Here is a 17,116-nt window from a genome sequence, read left to right as displayed (position 1 = left end):
TGTTGGAGATCCACTGTGCAGCGAGGAAACATGTTGGCCGGCTCTGTCGTCTTCTTTTAAATCTCATTAAAGACTCGTGTTTTCTCCTCGGCGTTCAGCGCGAGCTGGGTGTGTGTTACTGCGAGCTGGGTGTGTGTTACTGCGAGCTGGGTGTGTGTTAGTGTGAGCTGTGCCGGTGTTTCATGTCTTACAGTCTTCATGTGCTGCGCTTTGGTCAACACTGTTAAACATGCTTTTTAAGTACATTCTGATTAGATTTATTTCTGTTTTCCATGTTATGTAATCGTTCACCACAAACACAGGTGAAAGTCTGGACTTCATTTCTGCGAATCCAGCTGCGTCACACGTTGCACAACATCTGTAGGTGTCATGCCATCAAGCTACAGAAGACGTGCTTTAAAACTAAAATCATCGAAAGAAACTCATGGCAAGAAGCTGCGGCTTAAAAATACGATGGAAAGGAGATTTCAGTTTTCATCAAACTGCCTAAATTTATTTATTTATTTACTTATTTAACCAATCATTAGCCAGGAAAGGCCCACTGAGATCACAGACCTCTCTTTCTGTGGAGTCCCGGCCAAGAAAAGCCGCAGCACATCCCACAAGCAACAATAAAATAATACAACAAAGAGGAAAAAATCAAACTAAAAGCAGTAACTCAGTGATGCATTTCCATGTCTCTAACAGGTTTAAAATGATTAAAGGAGACAAGGGTCTTCCTTCAAACCAGGGTGATGCATTCCTCAGATCAGAGGGGTGGATGCAGAGCTGGAAAGCTCTGTAATCTTTGGTCTGAGGCAGGAGGGGTTGCTGTTACATAAGTTTGTGCAAATAGGATGTTTCTCTTTATTCCAGCTGCAGCAACAGAACCTGCTTTTTAACAAATCATTTTGTGCTTATAACGACTTCATTCCTGATGACAAACTGAAACATTTCCAACTTCAAACTGAGACTAAACAGCAGGATGTTTTGCTGCTTCATCCCCGCTGATGCAGCCGCACTTTGCGCCCGCGTTGTTGTGACGCGCGTGACGCACGCACTCCCGCAGGCACCAACGAGATGCCCTGGCTCGTGCATGCAACCGGTGCTCCTCCGGTCTAGAATTGATGTAAGGAGTTTGGGGTGATATGGCTCTGGTTAGTGACATCAGAGGGGTGTAATGGCGCAACCCTCAGCCTCCACCAATGAAATCATGGGCAGGGCTCAACTCCCATTTTCATAAATCATCCTATAAATACCTCCTGCAGCCTAATTTCTGCGTTTTCTTTAACCTCCGCTGCATTTGTGGGGACTTTGTATTAAATAAACTGTTTAATAAGGTAAGTCCATTTATTAAAGTTCATCTATTCATTGTTATTATTATGATGTCTATTAACTGTCAGAGAAGAAACAACTGAAAAGTGCGGGATTATTTAATGCATTTTCAAATCATTTCAAACCCAGAACTGAATGAGTTTTACTGATTTGGCAGAATGAGACTCTAATTTAACCCCCAGCTTGATCTGAATGAGATACTGAAGTGAAACAATCCTTTTATTGCGCCTTTCTGTCCGTTCCGCTGTTCTGATGCGTAAATTAGGACCGTGTTTATTAGGAAAACGAGCCTTATATATTATTCTTATGTACACTGTAATGCCTTAAAATTGCCATTGATAAAATTGTTGGTGCTTTTGTTAATAATTCTCCACCACTGAGGGCGAAAAGTCCCAAAAGCTGCTATAAAAAGTTGCAGAATGTTATTTTTTCTACTTTTTTCCCTCAGATCTTTTAGTCCTAATTAAAATATAAAACATGTCATTATTAAGATTATTTTGAACCCTTTAGATGCCATTTGTAACATAAAGTCTATTTATTTAAATGTCCCATCCTGTTTGAATTCTTGTTTGTGTTCTTCCTCTCAGATGTAAGTAGCTTTGGAGAAAAGCCTCTGCTAAATGACTTTAGAATAGAATAGAATAGATTATATATATATATATATATATATATATATATATATATATATATATATAAACACTAAAGAATTTTTTTTAGATAATTAAATCATTAATCTGACTCCACATTAGCGACTTACGGCGGCAGGCAGCAGCGTTAAGGGTCTTAAGGACCCAACTGGAAGGTGTTAATATATATATATATATATATATAATAATAGGGCTGTCAAAAATAACGCGTTAACGGTGTTAATTAACTTATGTAATTAATTGCGTTAAAGTTTTTACGGAATTAACGAGCCCCACACACCCATCATTTCTCCGTTATGACGGCGGGACGTGGAGAGGCGCGGCGGGAAAGATCAGCCAGCTGGTTCATGGATGGATTTGAGAATAAACAGCATTAATGGAGCAGCACATGGACGTCACCTCCGTGGAGAATGTGGGCGCATTAACACACTCTTTTCACCTTTTTAGATTTTATGAAATATTGAACTGATTATTACAACTAAAGTGATCATCTGATGTAAAAAGTGAATAAAAACTAGTAAAACAAGCAGCCAGTGATGTGTTTTATCAGCAGGTGTTACTTTGGGTGAAGCTGCTGGAGGACTTTTATCACTGCTGCACAAACACACTCCAATGATAAAAGGAAAAAGCTGTTTTTATCCAGATCATCAGTTTTATCAGAGTTTCTCCATCAATGTCGGCTGTTTAACTTCAGTCGTCACGTCTGTTGTGTTTTTTTTTAATAATAAAAAAAAAGGTTTTATTTCAGAATTATGATCTAGAACAGGGCTACTCAATTCGGTCCTACGAGGGCCGTAATCCAGCAGGTTTTCCATGTATCCCTGCACCAACACACCTGAGTCAAATTAGGTGGCTCTAACAGCCAATCAGGTTCTACACAATGACTCATTAATTTGACTCAGGTGTGTTGGTGCAGGGATACATGGAAAACCTGCTGGATTACGGCCCTCGTAGGACCGAATTGAGTAGCCCTGATCTAGAACATGGTAGAGATGATGCAGAACAACATATAGAAGTACATTACATGCTGCATTCACTGACCCTGGGACATCTGACGTTTATCCAAGAGAAGGTTAACAGTAAATATTTGTAGCATTGGCTCGTTCTGGTGATACGATGCAGTAAAAACGGGCAGATTTCAAGCGTAGTCACGATTAATCGTGATTAATTCATTTGAAAGCTGTGATTGATCTGATTAAAAATGTTAATTATTTGACAGCCCTAGTTAATATTCATCCCATGGCTGACTCAGCTCTGGTCTCCTGGATGGGAAACGGATGCGCTGAGCTATCCAGCCGCTAGGAGGCGCAGTTCTGCCAAATGAAAACGAAATTGTGATGATTTTTCCTTTTTTTTTCTTTTTTTTTTTTTTTTTTTACCATTTTTTAGTTGATCTAAACCTGGTCTTTACAGGGGAGAATATTTTTTTTACATATAAATTTATATATAAATTATATTACTTTTTTGTTAGCAAATTGGAATGTAAAGGATTAAAAATAATTTCAAAGATTACATTTTTGGTAGTTGGACTGAAGATGACTGAAAGATCTGAGCAAAAATTTGTAAATTTGTCCCTGGTGACCTTTGAATAAAGTTAAAATAAGGAATTTCAAAGTATGTTGTCTTATAAAACCATCCATGTGGCAACACAACATGAATGGTGGCCAAATGTTGAATAAAAAATTACCTAAAAGGACAAAAAGTCCCAGGTTACCTACAAGGGTTAATAAAACTGCAGTTTTTGTAGCATTTACCTTTCAGAGGTGGTTACATGAGTTTTAATTCCCCTTTAATTCAGAATAAAAGTTAAAATGAGTAAACACCTAAATCTGAATGAAAATGACCATATCGAATTGAATGTAAATCTGATGTAAGTGGAGGTTTATTCTGATTTTAAATCTGAATTGAATAATTCCTCCATCATGTATACGTTCATTCCTCTTTAAATGAATTCTGGTGGTTCTGAGCATGCTCATTCCCTTCTCCTGTCGCCATGACGATACGGTCTTCTACCTCCCTTCCCCTCCTCAGCTGACCACCGTGAAGCAGGATGCTGGTGTCCAGCTGCTGTGTTGGTATGAAGCTTCTCTCGCTGAGAAGATCATGCGTTTATATTAATTTCATGGATTCATTCATACATTAATTCAAACATTTAAAAAAGAAACTAGAATCACAGTCAGAGTGAACATGGTTCTCATCATGTGTCGTCCATTTTGTAGGCGAAAGTAAAAGCAGCAGGTTTTTTAATTGTTTTTTTAATCTTAGAAAAAAGAAAGGGGCAGAGTGGTTTTCATTATGCTTCATTATTTTCTAACATAGCTTTTAACTGAATTACTTGCAATTGATTTTGAGTGTTTTGAAGATTAATCTGTAATAAACTCTGTATGTCGGTGATCTCAAGGGTCTAAATTTCCGTAAAGTTGTCACATAAATCTGATAAAGCAGGAAAATGTTAAGAAGAAGAAAACAGGATCAGAAGTGTTAAAAATGCCCCGTTTTACGCAACCTTTGCCTATCATCCTCCAGCCTTGGCTCCAAGATGGACAGCAAGCCTTACTTGGTTCAGATGAATGGGAATGGAGTCCACAACAAAAAGCTGGTGAAAGCTAACAGTCTGATTGGGCCGGGGGTCAACATGCACGGGAACGGCGTACACCATGTCAAAGTGAATGGCAGCTTGTATCCAGCCAAAGCCAAAAGCAGCAGGCAGACGTGGGAAGTGAAGCCCTCTGAGATGGCCAAAAACACCCTCAACCCCATCAGGGCCATCGTGGATGGGATGACGCTCACCCCCAACCCAGACAAACCAATGATCGCACTTTCCATAGGTAGGTGGCTTCCTGTTGTTTAAAAAATAACTTCTGAGGACACCTACAGAGTATGAATTTGAGATATTGTGTTTTTACTTGAACACCTAAACCCAATGATGTGACTTATATCTTAATCTTAAGGTTTTCCTTTTTCACTGTGGGTTGATTCTTGCTTCACATCTGATCCCCAGGAGACCCCACAGTGTTTGGAAACCTGCCTACAGATGAAGCTGTGCTTCAGGCCCTGAAAGATGCCATAGACTCACAGAAGTACAACGGCTATGCTCCGTCTGTGGGTGAGTCTTTCTGATAAAGAAAATCAGGGGGTTCAAAGTAAATATTTTAAATGCAGAAATGATAGAAGTGGAATTTGAATGAGCCCTGTCAGCAGACACATAAAGAAGGCTGTCTGCACTTCCAGGTTACCTAAAGAGTCGGCAGGCGGTGGCCAATTTTTACAGCTGCCCGGAGGCTCCACTAGAGGCAGAGGTGCTCACTCGCTTATGTTTGCATGACTTTGCATTGAACTACGTTCTCACACTGGCTTTGTTCATGTCGGATGAATAAAACAGGTTTTTATCCTCCCTCTCAGGATGTAATTCTGACCAGCGGCTGCAGTCAGGCCATTGAACTGGCTATCAATGTCCTGTGTAACCCTGGGGACAACATTCTGGTCCCATGCCCAGGTTTTTCCTTATATAAGACTCTGGCTGTTTCAATGGGCATCAAGGTCAAACTTTACAACCTGCTGGTAAGTAGGAGGTAGGGTTCAGGTCTTTTTGGATCATTTTAAATTTTTTCATTTCTGCAGATTATCACTGTTAAATCTTTCCAGTCCAAGACCTGGAAACAAAAACAGTATGCATATACACTGGGACACAAGTATTACATTCAATGGAAATTTTGAGAAGCGGAAACCATTAGATTGGGAATTTTGTTGTGCATGTGTGAAAGTAGTTATTTTTTAAGTGCATCTAGAGAAAGAATAAAAGTTTAATTCCACCACTGGATTATACTGTGTAACATCCTTATCCTCACATCTTTGGTTCACAGCCTGAGAGGTCATGGGAGATTGACCTGCAGCACCTGGAGAGCCTGATCGATGAGAGGACGTCCTGTCTGATTGTTACCAACCCGTCCAACCCGTGTGGCTCAGTCTTTGACAAAGAACACCTGCAGAAGATCCTTAAAGGTTAGCTGCACTACTACCCCACCCTGCAGACCACAGCTGAAGTTTCAGGTTTAATGCATAAATGCAGCATTTCAAAAATAAAACTTTTTCTTTTCTTTTCTTCCAGTGGCCTCCAAGTACTGTGTTCCCATTCTGGCTGATGAAATCTACAGTGATATGGTGAGTAAAACTGCATGAAAACATCTCAGCACAGGTTGGCAGGTGGGCTTGGCTCTGTGTAACACCAGCGAGGCACATTTTTCTCCATGGTGACAGCAGATGTTGTGTTTCATTTGGTGGTATTTGCCCTGGCTCTGGATGGTGGCTTCACAACCCCAAATCAGCAGAGGGGGGATTAGGGGCCATGTGGTGGATGAGCAGGAGTCAGGGGGGTCAGGAAGATCAAGCAGGGGATGTGAGCCAGCATGCTTTATACTGAGGCCGTGTGCAAAATGACATGCAGCCCTTTCATGATAATTAATCATTGCTGACATCGTGGTTTAATGCAAATTTAGGTACACTGTTTATAACAAAGTTGTGTCTGGTTTGATGTCACACTTCAGATTTACCAGACGCTGATTCACGTCTTCATCAAAAACCATTAGGCTCGTATTTGGCTTGGAAATGAAGCACAACCATTAATTATAATGGTAAAATGAATCCACCAATAATGATGAAAACAAGGTGATAGAGAAAACTATCCATCCATCCATCCATCCATCCATCCATCCATCCATCTATCTATCTATCTATCTATCTATCTATCTATCTATCTATCTATCTATCTATCTATCTATCTATCTATCTATCTATCTATCTATCTATCCATCCATCCATCCATCCATCCATCCATCCATCCACCCACCCATCCATCCTTCCATCCATCCATCCATACATCCATGTCCGCCTTGTCCGGCTCCATCTCACCGTCTCATGCTGATTACAAGCAGACCAGAATGACTTTGCACTTTTTGGCCACATGTGTTTGCAGTTAATGCAGATGTCTGGTAGAAACGGGAAGGAATGGGGGAGTGTGCTGGGAGGAGAGCTGGTTTTGGGGGTGTGTGATGAGGCCTGTCCTTTATGACTTCAGTTTTATGGGGTTCACGGGTGTCTGATCTGTCTGCAGCATCCAGACAGGCTGGCATTGTGGAGCATTACACCCTTTTCCTCTCTTATGAAAGCTCCTCACTAAGGAATTATGTTTTTTATGGCATATGTGCACGGCTGAGGCCTCATGTATGACCTGTGAAGTGAGCCAGTATGCACCCTGAACACGTCTTTCATTTACAGCATACTTTCGCTATTTGCTGGATTCTCATTTACATCCGAATTTTTGTGGCATTAAAACTCATAGCTGATTTTTTTAAAGAGGAAAGAAAGAAAGAAAAAAAGAAAGAAAGAAAGAAAAAGAAAGAAAAAAAGAAAAAAGAAAGAAAGAAAGAAAAAGAAAGAAAGAAAGAAAGAAAGAAAGAAAGAAAGAAAGAAAGAAAGAAAGAAAGAAAGAAAGAAAACAAAAGAAAGAAAGAAAAAGAAAGAAAAAAAGAAAAAAGAAAGAAAGAAAGAAAAAGAAAGAAAGAAAGAAAGAAAGAAAGAAAGAAAGGAAGAAAGAAAAAGAAAGAAAGGAAGAAAGAAAGAAAGAAAGAAAGGAAGAAAGAAAAAGAAAGAAAGAGAGAAAGAGAAGGAGGAAGATTGCTTTAATTGCTGGGTTACACAAGCACATGTAATTTGGATTTTGCTGTTACTCCCATCTCAGTCCAGCCAATCGGATGCGAGGCAGGGTCTGGTTCCACGTCACACCTCCTGTATGGCTATAATGAAAACCAGCTTTTGGTTAAGGCATCGCTTTCTGTGGTTGCTGTTACCTCGCCCACTCAGGACCTCCCCCCCATTCGTCTGCAGACTAAATATTACATAATCAAGATTAACATCTGCATAACTCTATAATGTGATGTGGACAAGCAGCTGATCCATGCTGTTCAGTCTCTGCAGGCTAAATGTCTCCATGCAAATGTGAAATTGACATTTGGGCCGATCATTTATTTGGGAAACTTCCTGAGTGTTGACATGAGTGTTGAACCTGCAGTATTGGCATAGTTTACATTTAGCAGGTAGGTTCGTTTAAAAGTATTAAACATTTTTGGGGATTTTTGCACACGAAGAGCTTCAGTTAAAGCTGCTTCAGCTTCTGCATCATTGTTGCATTTCAGTCTAAATTTTAAACCAGTAACAATGGTTAATGGTAGCAGTCTACCACCTAATGATGATGTCCCTCCTGTCTGATTCCTGCTCGTGTTTTTACTCTCAGATGTTAGTTGCTTTGGAGAGAAGCGTCTGCTAAACGGCTGTAGAATAAAACAGAACGTAGAATAGAAAAAAGCAAAAACATGATAGAAATCCCCACAGTCATGATTGTACAAGATCTTCACATTAAGAAAACACTCCCAAGGGGTAAACTGTAAGGAATGCAGATGGATAAAGGAATCGAAAAACTATACATAACAACATAGATGATGAAAAAATAGTAATCAAAATAGCTGCAGATGTTTAATGATAATAATTAAGCAGGCACACCGCAGTGGAGAGCTTAAAGAATCCTGTTCCTACATAACATTCTAATAAAAACTGTATACATTATTATGGATTATTAACCTAAGACAAAAATAGTGTCTTGATAAAAAAAAGTGTAAATTTAAGATTTAAATGGTAATAGTGCAACCTCAGCGAGGTTTTAGCCAAGTTTATTTGGTCTGATTTAACTGCTCTCACTGTGCTGGATTCTAGTTGCTCCTTTATTATAGTTTTATAGTTTTTGGTGTTGGGTCACTTTGAGCTGCCGTTGTTTTAAAGAGCTTTATGAGTCAATTTGGTATGATACCTTTGATACGGCATGGCATGGCATGGCCTTGCAATGACACGGTTTGGTACGATACGGCATGGCATGGCTTGGCATGGTTTGGTATGGTATAAGTGAGTGAAACGGTGTTTGGGAATGTGCTTGTGTTAACTTGTGCTCCAGCTGGATCTGGTCCTTTCTGAAGCCTCCATGTAGCAGTAGTGCTTTCCATGCTCCATGACTACTTCATGTTCTGTCATGAGATGGAGTTTAGGGACAAATCACAGCCTGATTTCTTTTACTAAATGTGACATTGAAGTTATTTTTGGTTGTTTTGGTTGTGGAAGACACAGCTTTCTTTCTCTGATCCCACAAACCTGATTTCCAGCTTCTAAAACATTCAGTCCTCTCGTCCTCTCTGACTTACTGTGTTTGTGTTTTATTCTGTTCACTGTTAGGTTTTCCCAGGATGCAGCAGTCCTTCCATAGCGTCTCTCAGCAGTGATGTTCCCATCCTTTCCTGCGGGGGTTTGGCTAAGCGTTGGCTGGTGCCTGGATGGAGGATGGGATGGATCCTTATCCATGACAGGAATGACGTGTTTGGATCTGAGGTACATTTAATTTGAGGCTTCAATCTATGGAGAACTGAAGCTGATGGAATCACAGAACTATGAAGAAGTTATCTGTACTTCTTTCAGTTTCATGTAATGAATGAAAGTAGAAAAAAAGAGGTGTGTAATAATGGAGGAAAAATAAGAATGAAATGTAGACAGCAGTAATCTCTAATGTCACCTGATGATGGCGGAGTTGTCTCACCGTGAAGCATCATGTCTGACTTTACTCATGTTCACTGCTTTAACTTAATGGTGTTTTATAATGTGAAGCTATTAGAAACTGTATCAGTAGGAAATACCAGAAACAAAAAAAAATTTCCATCCATCCATCCATCCATCCATCCATCCATCCATCCATCCATCCATCCATCCATCCATCCATCCATCCATCCATCCGGAGTCAGGTTGCGGGGGCAGCTGCCTAAGCAGGGAAATCAGACTTCCCTCTCCCCGGCCACATTCACCAGCTCATCCGGAGGGATCCTGAGGCGTTCCCAGGCCAGCCGAGAGAGTGTCCAGCGTGTCCTGGGTGTACTGGGTCTTCCTCGGGGCCTCTTTCTGGTGGGACGTGCTTCTTGTATTCGCGGTCTTGTTATTTAGGTCACTACCCACAGCTCGTGACCATAGGTGAGGGTATGAACGTAGATTGACCGGTAAATCGAGAGCTTTACCTTTTGGCTCAGCTCCTTCTTCACCACGACAGACGATGCAGAGTCCGCATCACTGCAGACACCGCACATGGTGCTCCTCTCTGCCTGTTGATCTCCCGCTCCATTCTTCCCTCACTCCTGAACAAGACCTTGAGATACGTGAACTCCTATACTTGGGGCAGGACCTCATTCCCAACCCGGAGAAGGCACTCCACCCTTTTCCGGCTGATTCTCATTCCAGCCGCATACTTGGCTGCAAATCGCTCCAGTGAGAGCTGAAGATCACGGCCTGATGAAGCCAACAGAACCATCTGCAAAAAGCAGAGACCCAATCCTGAGGCCACCGAACCGGATCCCCTCAACACCTCGGCTGCGCCCAAAAATTCTGTCCATAAAAGTTATGAACAGAATCGGTGACAAAGGGCAGCCTTGGCGGAGTCCAACCTGCACTGGAAACTATTCTGATTTACTGCCGGCAATGCAGATCAAGCCCTGGCACCGGTCGTACAGGGACTGGCGAGCTCGTACAAGGGGGTCCAGCACTCCATACCCCTGGAGTAACCTCCACAGGAGTCCCCGGGGACACGGTCAAATGCTTTCTCCAAGTCCACAAAGCACATGTAGACTGGTTCAGCGCCCCTCCAAGACCCTGAAGAGAGTGTAGAGCTGGTCCACTGTTCCACGACCGGGACGAAAACCACACTGCTCCTCCTCAATCCGAGGTTCGACTATCCGACGGACCCTCCTCTCCAGCACCCCTGAATAGACCTTACCAGGGGGGCTGAGGAGTGTGATCCCCCTGTAGTTGGAGCACACCCTCTGGTCCTCCTTTTTGAAGAGGGGGACCACCACCCCAGTCTGCCAGTCCAGGGGAACTGTCCCCAATGTCCACGCGATGCTGCAGAGACGTGTCAACCAAGACCGCCCTACAGCATCCAGAGCCTTAAGGAACTCTGGGCAGACCGCATCCACCCCTGGGGCCCTGCCACTGAGGAGCTTTTAAACCACCTCAGCGACCTCAGCCCCAGAGATGGGAGGCCCAACACCAGGGTCCCCAGACTTTGCTTCCTCATTGGAAGACATGTTGGTGGTGGGATTGAGAAGGTCTTCGAAGTATTCCCTCCACCACCTCACAACGTCACGAGTCGAGGTCAGCAGCCTCCCTTCCCACTCTAATGCCTGAACAAGGTGTTCGTTATGGACAGTCCATGATGAGCACAGAAGTCCAACAACAAAACACCACTCGGATTCCGATCAGGTGGGCCATTACTCCCAATTACGCCCTCCAGATCTCGCTATCATTGCCCACGTGGGCATTGAAGTCTCCAACACCCCCTCCAAGGACTCCAAAAACTGCTGTTTGGTGCATAAGTACAAACAGGACCCATCCCTCCACCTGAAGGAGGAGGCTACCCTTTCGTCCATTGGGGTAAACCCCAACGTACAGGCACCAAGTCGGGGGGCAATGAGCATGCCCACACCTGCTTGGCGCCTCTCACTGGGTGCAACTCCACAATAGAAGAGGGTCCAGCCCCTCTCAAGAACAGTGGTTCCAGAGCCCAAGCCGTGCGTTGAGGTGAATCCAACTACATCTAGCCGGAACAGCTCAACCCCATGCACCAGCTCAGGCTCCTTCCCCGCCAGAGAGGTGACATTCCACGTCCCTAGAGCTAGCTTCTGCAGCCGAGGATCAGACCGCCAGGGTCCCCGCCTCCAGCAGCCGCCCAGCTCACACTGCACCCGACACCTATGGCACCTCCTGCAGGTGGTGAGCCCACGGGAGGGGGAGCCCATGTCACCCTTTTGGGCTGAGCCAAACTGAGCCCGATGGGCAAAGGCCCAGCCACCAAGCGCTCGCCTCCGTGCCCCACCTCCAAGCCTGGATCCAGAGGGGTCCCTGGTGACCAACGTCCAGGCAAGGGAAACCTGGGTCCATAATTTGTCTTCATCATAGAGGTGTTTTGAGCCGTACTTCGTCTGGTCCCTCCCCTAGACACCTGTTTGCCATGGGTGACCCTACCAGGGGCATAAAGCCCCCGACAACATAGCCACTAGGACCACCAAGACACGCAAACTCCTCCACCACGATAAGGTGGCGGCTCACCTTACCGTGGTGGAGGTGTAAAAAAAAACAAAAACTTTTTTTACACCTGCAAATGGAAATGTAAAGGGGTAGTGCACCTAAAGTGTGTTTTGAGCTGTAAAAAAACACCATATTACTGAATTGTGATGGAAACCACATATACCTTTGATAAAATTTGTTATTTTTTAGTTTATTTTAAAAACGGGATTTTGTGGGTAAAAAATGGCTAATAATGCCCCCTACAGGGTAAAACCAGGTTATGTTTGTCTTGACATCGAGAGGTTATCTACATCACAAGAAAATTTTAAAAAGCCCACAGCCCCGCCCTACAGATGCAGGTAGGTGGGTCCTCACCTTTCAGACATAGAAAACCACGCCCACCAACGCATATGAAGGGATATGAACTTATCTGGTGTAGATCTGCTAGTTTTAGACTTCTGTTCTTTCACAGAGTTTTTGATTAAATCTTTCTGCAATGCCACAACCTGCCGCGAGTCTCCACAGCTTTCCAGAGCTGCTGGAGCTGCTGACAGGCAGCTAACAGCTAACAGCGCTAACAGCTCACACTGATACGTTCAGGACCACCTGGTTCATGTGTAGCTGAGGAGGTTCAGGAGGGAAAGTTTTTCAACTCAAAGACACTCTGTGGCGTAGCTGCTTTGTGAATCTGCCTGTGTTTTCTGAACCGCCCACTCTCCACCCCCTGATCACCCTACACCTCCCACTCCAACCCATGCAGTTTCAGGCATTTTTCAAATTCAGCTGTGGGTGGAGTTACGCAGAAAGTAGAGGGTGGAGTTACACTTTAATTAAAAAGTACCCAAATCGTACTTTAGAACGTTATTTCTAATTGTGACTCATTAATTCATGCATGAATATGGCAGTTTATCCAGATTAATGTGGTATTTAATGTGGCAATTAATGTGGTAATTAACATGTTAAATAACGTGGTAACTTGTCACCGTTTCAGATTCGGCAGGGTCTGGTGAAACTGAGCCAACGTATTCTGGGAGCCTGCACCATCGTCCAGGGAGCTCTGGAGAGCATCCTCAACAATACGCCTCAGAGCTTCTACAACAACACCATCAGCTTCCTGAAGGTAAAGATCACAGATCACATGGACAGCTCAGATTAGCTGGAGGCTCTTCTCTGTGAGGTTGGTTGTCGGCTGGGTTAGCAGCAGCTACAACCTAAACGTTAACAGATGCACTTTGATCCATATTCTATTTAAATTTCAGTGAAATTGGAGATTTTTCAGAGCTGGAGCAGTATGGGTCAGTTGTGGCTTTAAAGCCAAACCTGCAGCTACTTCTTGAACAAAGATGGTTGAAATTAGCGTTTGTTTAGTAAACGTGTTGTCATTAATGATGAAAAGCAGTTTGACTGTAGTTTCCTTCAGATTTGTGGAACTTTCCTCACCTACAAATATCTGATCCAGATACCAAACTTGTAATAAACATCCATAAATAGGTTCAAGGTTCAAGGTTCAAGGAATCTTTATTATCCCGTGAGGGCAATTTGTTGTACAGCCAGCAGTCAAACACACAACCACACAACGTATTTAAAAGGACTATAATAAAAATAATACGTTTAAAAATAAATAAAAATTAAAACTCCTTATTCAACAGGGCAATGGCTGCAGGGACAAAAGAATACTTGTGTCTGTTAGTCCTACATCTTGGTAGGATGTACCTGCGCCCTGATGGAAGCAGCAGAAATTCATGAGCGAACGGGCGGCTTTGGTCTGCACGGATTAAACGAGCCTTGTTTAACACTCTGGCTTGATGCAGGGCCGAAAGGTCACTTAGGGAGATACCTGCAATTTTTCCACACAGTCTAACAATCCCCTGTAACCTGTTCTTGTTCCTGAGAGAAAAGAGCCGTACCAACAGATAACAGAGAAGGTTAAAAGTGATTCAGTAAAACAAGAATAAAACATTTGCATAAAAGTCCTGTCAACATTAAAACTACGAAGCTTCCGATAAAAAAACATGCTGGTGAGCTTCCTGCACGCAGCGTCCACATGAAGGTCAAAGGTCAGCCTGTCATCCAGGTGGGTGCCCAGGTATTTATAAGGGTTCACCAGCTCTACTGCCTGGTTCTGAAAGGAGTGATGTTCGGAGGATTCTTCCGAAAGTCGATGCACATTTCTTTTGTTTTGCTGACATTGATATTTAGAAAAGATGACCTGCACCAGTCAGTGAATTCTTCCTCTACAGGTCCGTGATCAGGGTCATATATAATCTGAGTTACCAGAATATTGTTTAATATTTGAAGATTTCATTTATTTTCTCCTGCAGTGTTTTTGCTTGTTTTATTTATATCTATTCAGTCATATGCATCACACTGAACTGGATCTTTATCTCTCCAGTCTAACTCAGAGACTTGTTACAACGAGCTGTCCACGGTCCCTGGCCTCAACCCCATCATGCCTTCAGGAGCCATGTACCTCATGGTTAGTATTAGACAAGCGAGACTTCAAATTAACCTTTGTCCAGCTACACAGCGTCAGCTGAGTTGACATAGTTGTAAAAATAAGTGAGAAAAGAGCTTAAATTTAACACTGATAGTAAGTTTGGACTTTGAATGCTGTAGTTTGACAAAAAATCTCCTGCAGTGCACATCTGAGCAAAACTAGCCAATTAAAAAGTTGCTTTCTGGCGTTGTAGAGGCTTGTTCTCATGCATGTGTATTTTTGTCCAGGTTGGGATTGACATGGACCACTTCCCAGATTTTAAAAATGATGTGGACTTTACTGAACGGCTGGTGACTGAGCAGTCAGTCTTCTGTTTGCCTGCTTCGGTAAGAAACTACAGCTTAATCTCCATTAAACCATTAAACACGAGCAAAGACCAAAACACAACAATGTGAACTTAAGGGATTTACTAGGAAGGAGGCTGGGAAGTAGGCATCTGGGGTGGCTTTGGACGAGACGGGTGAGACCAGGCTTAGGGAACCCCCACAGATGGTCCCTGAAAAAGAAGGTAAATAAGAGAGAAAAAGGAATAAGGGATGTAGAGGAACAGCCAAGGAAAAAGGAGGGACCGCGTTTAGAAGGAAGGAGGAAGAAGAGATAATGGAGATAAATGGAGAGAAACAGAGCAGGAGAATGGAAGTCTGGATGAGGGGATGAAGGGTGAAAGCAATGGGAAAGACAGAAGAGAACAGGGAATGATGAGGGAGGGGTCGCGAGAACAAGTTGAAGTCATGGACTGAATATAAGAAGGTTTGGTTTGATTCCCAAATCAAAGTTTAACCTATTAACTTAAAACAAAACATGTCTTTCTCCTGTTTGCAGGCGTTTGAATACCCAAACTTCTTCCGCATTGTGGTGACGGTACCAGAGGAGATGATGGTGGAGGCCTGCGCTCGCATCCGAGAGTTCTGTCAGCGTTACTATCGACCTCGCAGCTGCGACAGCAACGATCTGGACCAGTGATGCAGTTCGCTCAGCCAGTCTGATGGCTGGTAGAAAGCCGCATCCACACGCTGGAATCGGCTTAAAGTCATGAAGGGATGAGTCTTCAGTAACTTACACATCTTTAAAAAAAAAACTTTCTAGCAACTCGGTTTGTGGAGTAATTTTTGATGGTGAAATAAACAGACGTAATATTTATCTTTTTTACAGGCTAATATTAACCTCTTCTTGTTTTGTATATTTATATCATTTGTTTGAGATCATATGGAAGCCTAGAGCGGACACCCAAACAACAAATGGGACCTTTGTATAATAAAGCTATCACGTAATCTGAGTGACAGCTCTGCTGAGTCTGAGCTGAACTTCTTCACATAGAAACGCCTGTTTTTAGAATCTGTTGAAAATCTTTTCTATTAATCTTCTGCATATTTGTGTAGTTTCAGACTGTTCAGAACCTTCTCTGTACATTATATGTCAACTGTTAAACTGTACATTTATGTCTTCTGTTTGTATTTCATACACAAAAGTTGTTGAGTAGTTTTGTTTATAGTTTCCAAATAAAAAAATGTGACTGCTCGGTGGTGCTCTGGTCTCTCTAATAGGTAGAGTTAATTAGTTAAAACAACTGGATTCTGTCATTCTGTTGTATGTCTGGAACGGCAAAACCTCCGTCTCTATGTTTATACCATATGTCCTACTGGACCTGTTATTACCAAGCCGAGGAGGTTAGGGTTAGGTTTCCCCACCAGCCATGACGGTGCAGCAAACATCTCCAAGGAATATTCCACACGCCACCTTTATGGTTCAGCAATCAATAAAGATTTATTCTCAGTTTCGAAACATTTTACTCTGGAAACTTTCAGCCTTTTCAGTCCAGTCATGTCCAGTTACCTCTCTGCACCGTCAGTGCTGCCTGAATATCTGGCATGAAAAGGCCTGAAATGCGTTAATGACGTGTATGTAGACAACATGTTTTCCTCTTTCACCAGTTGTCTGAGAAGTTCCATCTTCCCAAATCCCATTTTTCTGGCATCTACAGGTTAGGTACTTTGTTAAGAACTCTCTTACATTTCTCCAACAAACCCTCCCAAAATGATAACTGATAACATAATGCTTGTAAATCCAGTTTCATTCATGTTAAGGCAATCTTAGGGAGAGTCCACTCTTCCTCTATATGTGCTCGACACTCATTTATTCAGTATAAATAAAACATGAAGTGCATTTGTGTAAATCCAAATTAGCCAAAATCTACCCAAAAAACAATCCAATCTGTGATAGATACACGATAACCGAAGCGACTTTGATTCCCATGTTCCGGCTCTGTGCTAGAAGGAAGGCACTTACTGCACTCAGTAAGAATCTTAGCACACTTAGTACAGTTTTGAGGGTTAAATAGATCCAAATCCTCTGGTTCCTGAAGGGCTGCAGGAACCAGCAGGGGGCCATAAATGCCTGTTTTCAGCACTCGTTTAGCAGGCCGATGAGGTGGAAGATGCTGCCCATCCGTATTTTCTCTCTGGATTAAAGATAGAATGTTGAATAAATGATGTAATGTCTTGTTTAAAATGAGAGA

The 17,116-nt window shown here is 42.7% G+C and overlaps 1 protein-coding gene across 1 annotated transcript; it reads left to right on the top strand.

Annotated features, from left to right (window-relative positions):
• Window positions 1-1,207: 1,207 nt before the first annotated feature.
• On the top strand, window positions 1,208-16,120 carry tat (tyrosine aminotransferase). The gene is made up of 12 exons (XM_041996881.1): window positions 1,208-1,319; window positions 4,488-4,789; window positions 4,963-5,067; window positions 5,193-5,260; window positions 5,364-5,522; window positions 5,825-5,963; window positions 6,070-6,122; window positions 9,237-9,389; window positions 13,096-13,224; window positions 14,497-14,580; window positions 14,829-14,927; window positions 15,424-16,120. Exons 2-12 carry the CDS (start codon window positions 4,501-4,503, stop codon window positions 15,562-15,564), a joined length of 1,419 nt encoding a protein of 472 aa, XP_041852815.1. The 5' UTR covers window positions 1,208-1,319; window positions 4,488-4,500; the 3' UTR covers window positions 15,565-16,120.
• The last annotated feature ends 996 nt before the right edge of the window (window positions 16,121-17,116 follow it).

This window comes from Melanotaenia boesemani, chromosome 10 (genome assembly GCF_017639745.1).
Source record: "Melanotaenia boesemani isolate fMelBoe1 chromosome 10, fMelBoe1.pri, whole genome shotgun sequence".
Taxonomy (NCBI): domain Eukaryota; kingdom Metazoa; phylum Chordata; class Actinopteri; order Atheriniformes; family Melanotaeniidae; genus Melanotaenia; species Melanotaenia boesemani.
Note: the sequence above shows the minus strand (reverse complement) of the source record. Positions and strands in the feature narration are given on the sequence as shown.